Source organism: Apaloderma vittatum, unplaced genomic scaffold (assembly GCF_000703405.1).
Source record: "Apaloderma vittatum isolate BGI_N311 unplaced genomic scaffold, ASM70340v1 scaffold35885, whole genome shotgun sequence".
In the NCBI taxonomy this organism is placed as follows: Eukaryota; Metazoa; Chordata; class Aves; order Trogoniformes; family Trogonidae; genus Apaloderma; species Apaloderma vittatum.
The window spans coordinates 1-1026 of record NW_009716048.1 but is presented as its reverse complement, the minus strand read 5'-3'; the positions used below and the strand labels follow the sequence as shown (position 1 = coordinate 1026).

Below are 1026 nucleotides of genomic sequence, written 5' to 3'. Positions count from 1 at the left end.
CTGCTGAGCTCTCTAGGTTCTGGTTTTCCTGTCCTGGAAGTTATTTGCCCACTCACCAACCCATTTTGCAGTGGCTGTTACCCTCCTTAACTCAGTAGCACCTACATGAACATTTTCGCTTTGGCTCAGCGAGATTCTACAAGCTCCAGGCATTAAGTGAAAAGAAACCCCAACATTTGGAATTGGGTTAGGAATTTCACATATCTGAAGAAAGAGATAGGAATTACACCAGCTAATTACTATTCAGCATCATCAGCTGTTGAAATTGCCATGAGCTGTAGGCAACACAAAGCCTCCTGGGGCAAAGGGAAGAGGTATCTATGACTACTTTAACAGATGCTCTTCTGCAGAAAACAGCTAACAGTGTTGCACGGGACAGTAGTCTTAGTGTCCTCTTATATACTGACAACACTACTTGCCTTCAGAACTGCACGATATTCACCATTCCACAGTCTATAAAAATCAGTGGCCTTCATCCCAGCTTTACTTTCAAGCCCTGACAAAAAAAAGCTACTGTTTTCTTGACTACCTAAGCCAGTAAGACGCTAGAGTTTGCGCATCACCTCTCCAGACCCCAACAACAATTCTGCATCCAGTGTAAGTCATAGAATGGCTTGAGATGGAAGTGACCTTACGACCCCCCTGTCACGGATAGGGGCACCTCCCGCTAGACCAGGTTGCTCCAAGCCCCATTCAGCCTGGCCTTGAACACTTCCAGGGATGAGGGATCCACAGCTTCTCTCTGCAACATGTTCCAGGGTCTCACCACCCTCACAGTAAAGAGCTTCTTCATAATACCCCATCTAAATCTACCCTGTTCTAGTTTGAAACCATTGCTGCTCGCCCCACTGCTACACAGCCCAGTAAACAGTCCAGCAAAGCAACACTGCTGCCTGCTGCTCACTGCTGGCCCAGGCCCACACAGCCCAACGACCTGCACCCCGGCCCAGGCGAGGCCGAGGCCCTCAGGCCGGCGGGGAACACTCGCTCGCATCCTGCGCGCAGCTCCTTATCGGGAAGGCGGAG

The 1026-nt window shown here is 49.9% G+C and overlaps 1 protein-coding gene across 1 annotated transcript in view; it reads right to left on the bottom strand.

The window, feature by feature from the left end:
- The window catches only part of PLRG1 (pleiotropic regulator 1), a 15342-nt gene extending 14348 nt beyond the window's left edge, over nucleotides 1-994 (bottom strand). Inside the window, exons 1-2 of the mRNA XM_009869387.1 lie at nucleotides 905-994; nucleotides 106-204 (exon numbers count right to left, since the gene is read on the bottom strand). Of these exons, the coding sequence (XP_009867689.1) occupies nucleotides 106-204; nucleotides 905-994 (189 nt within the window). The remainder of the gene's footprint in view (nucleotides 1-105; nucleotides 205-904) is intronic.
- Between the last annotated feature and the right edge of the window lie 32 nt (nucleotides 995-1026).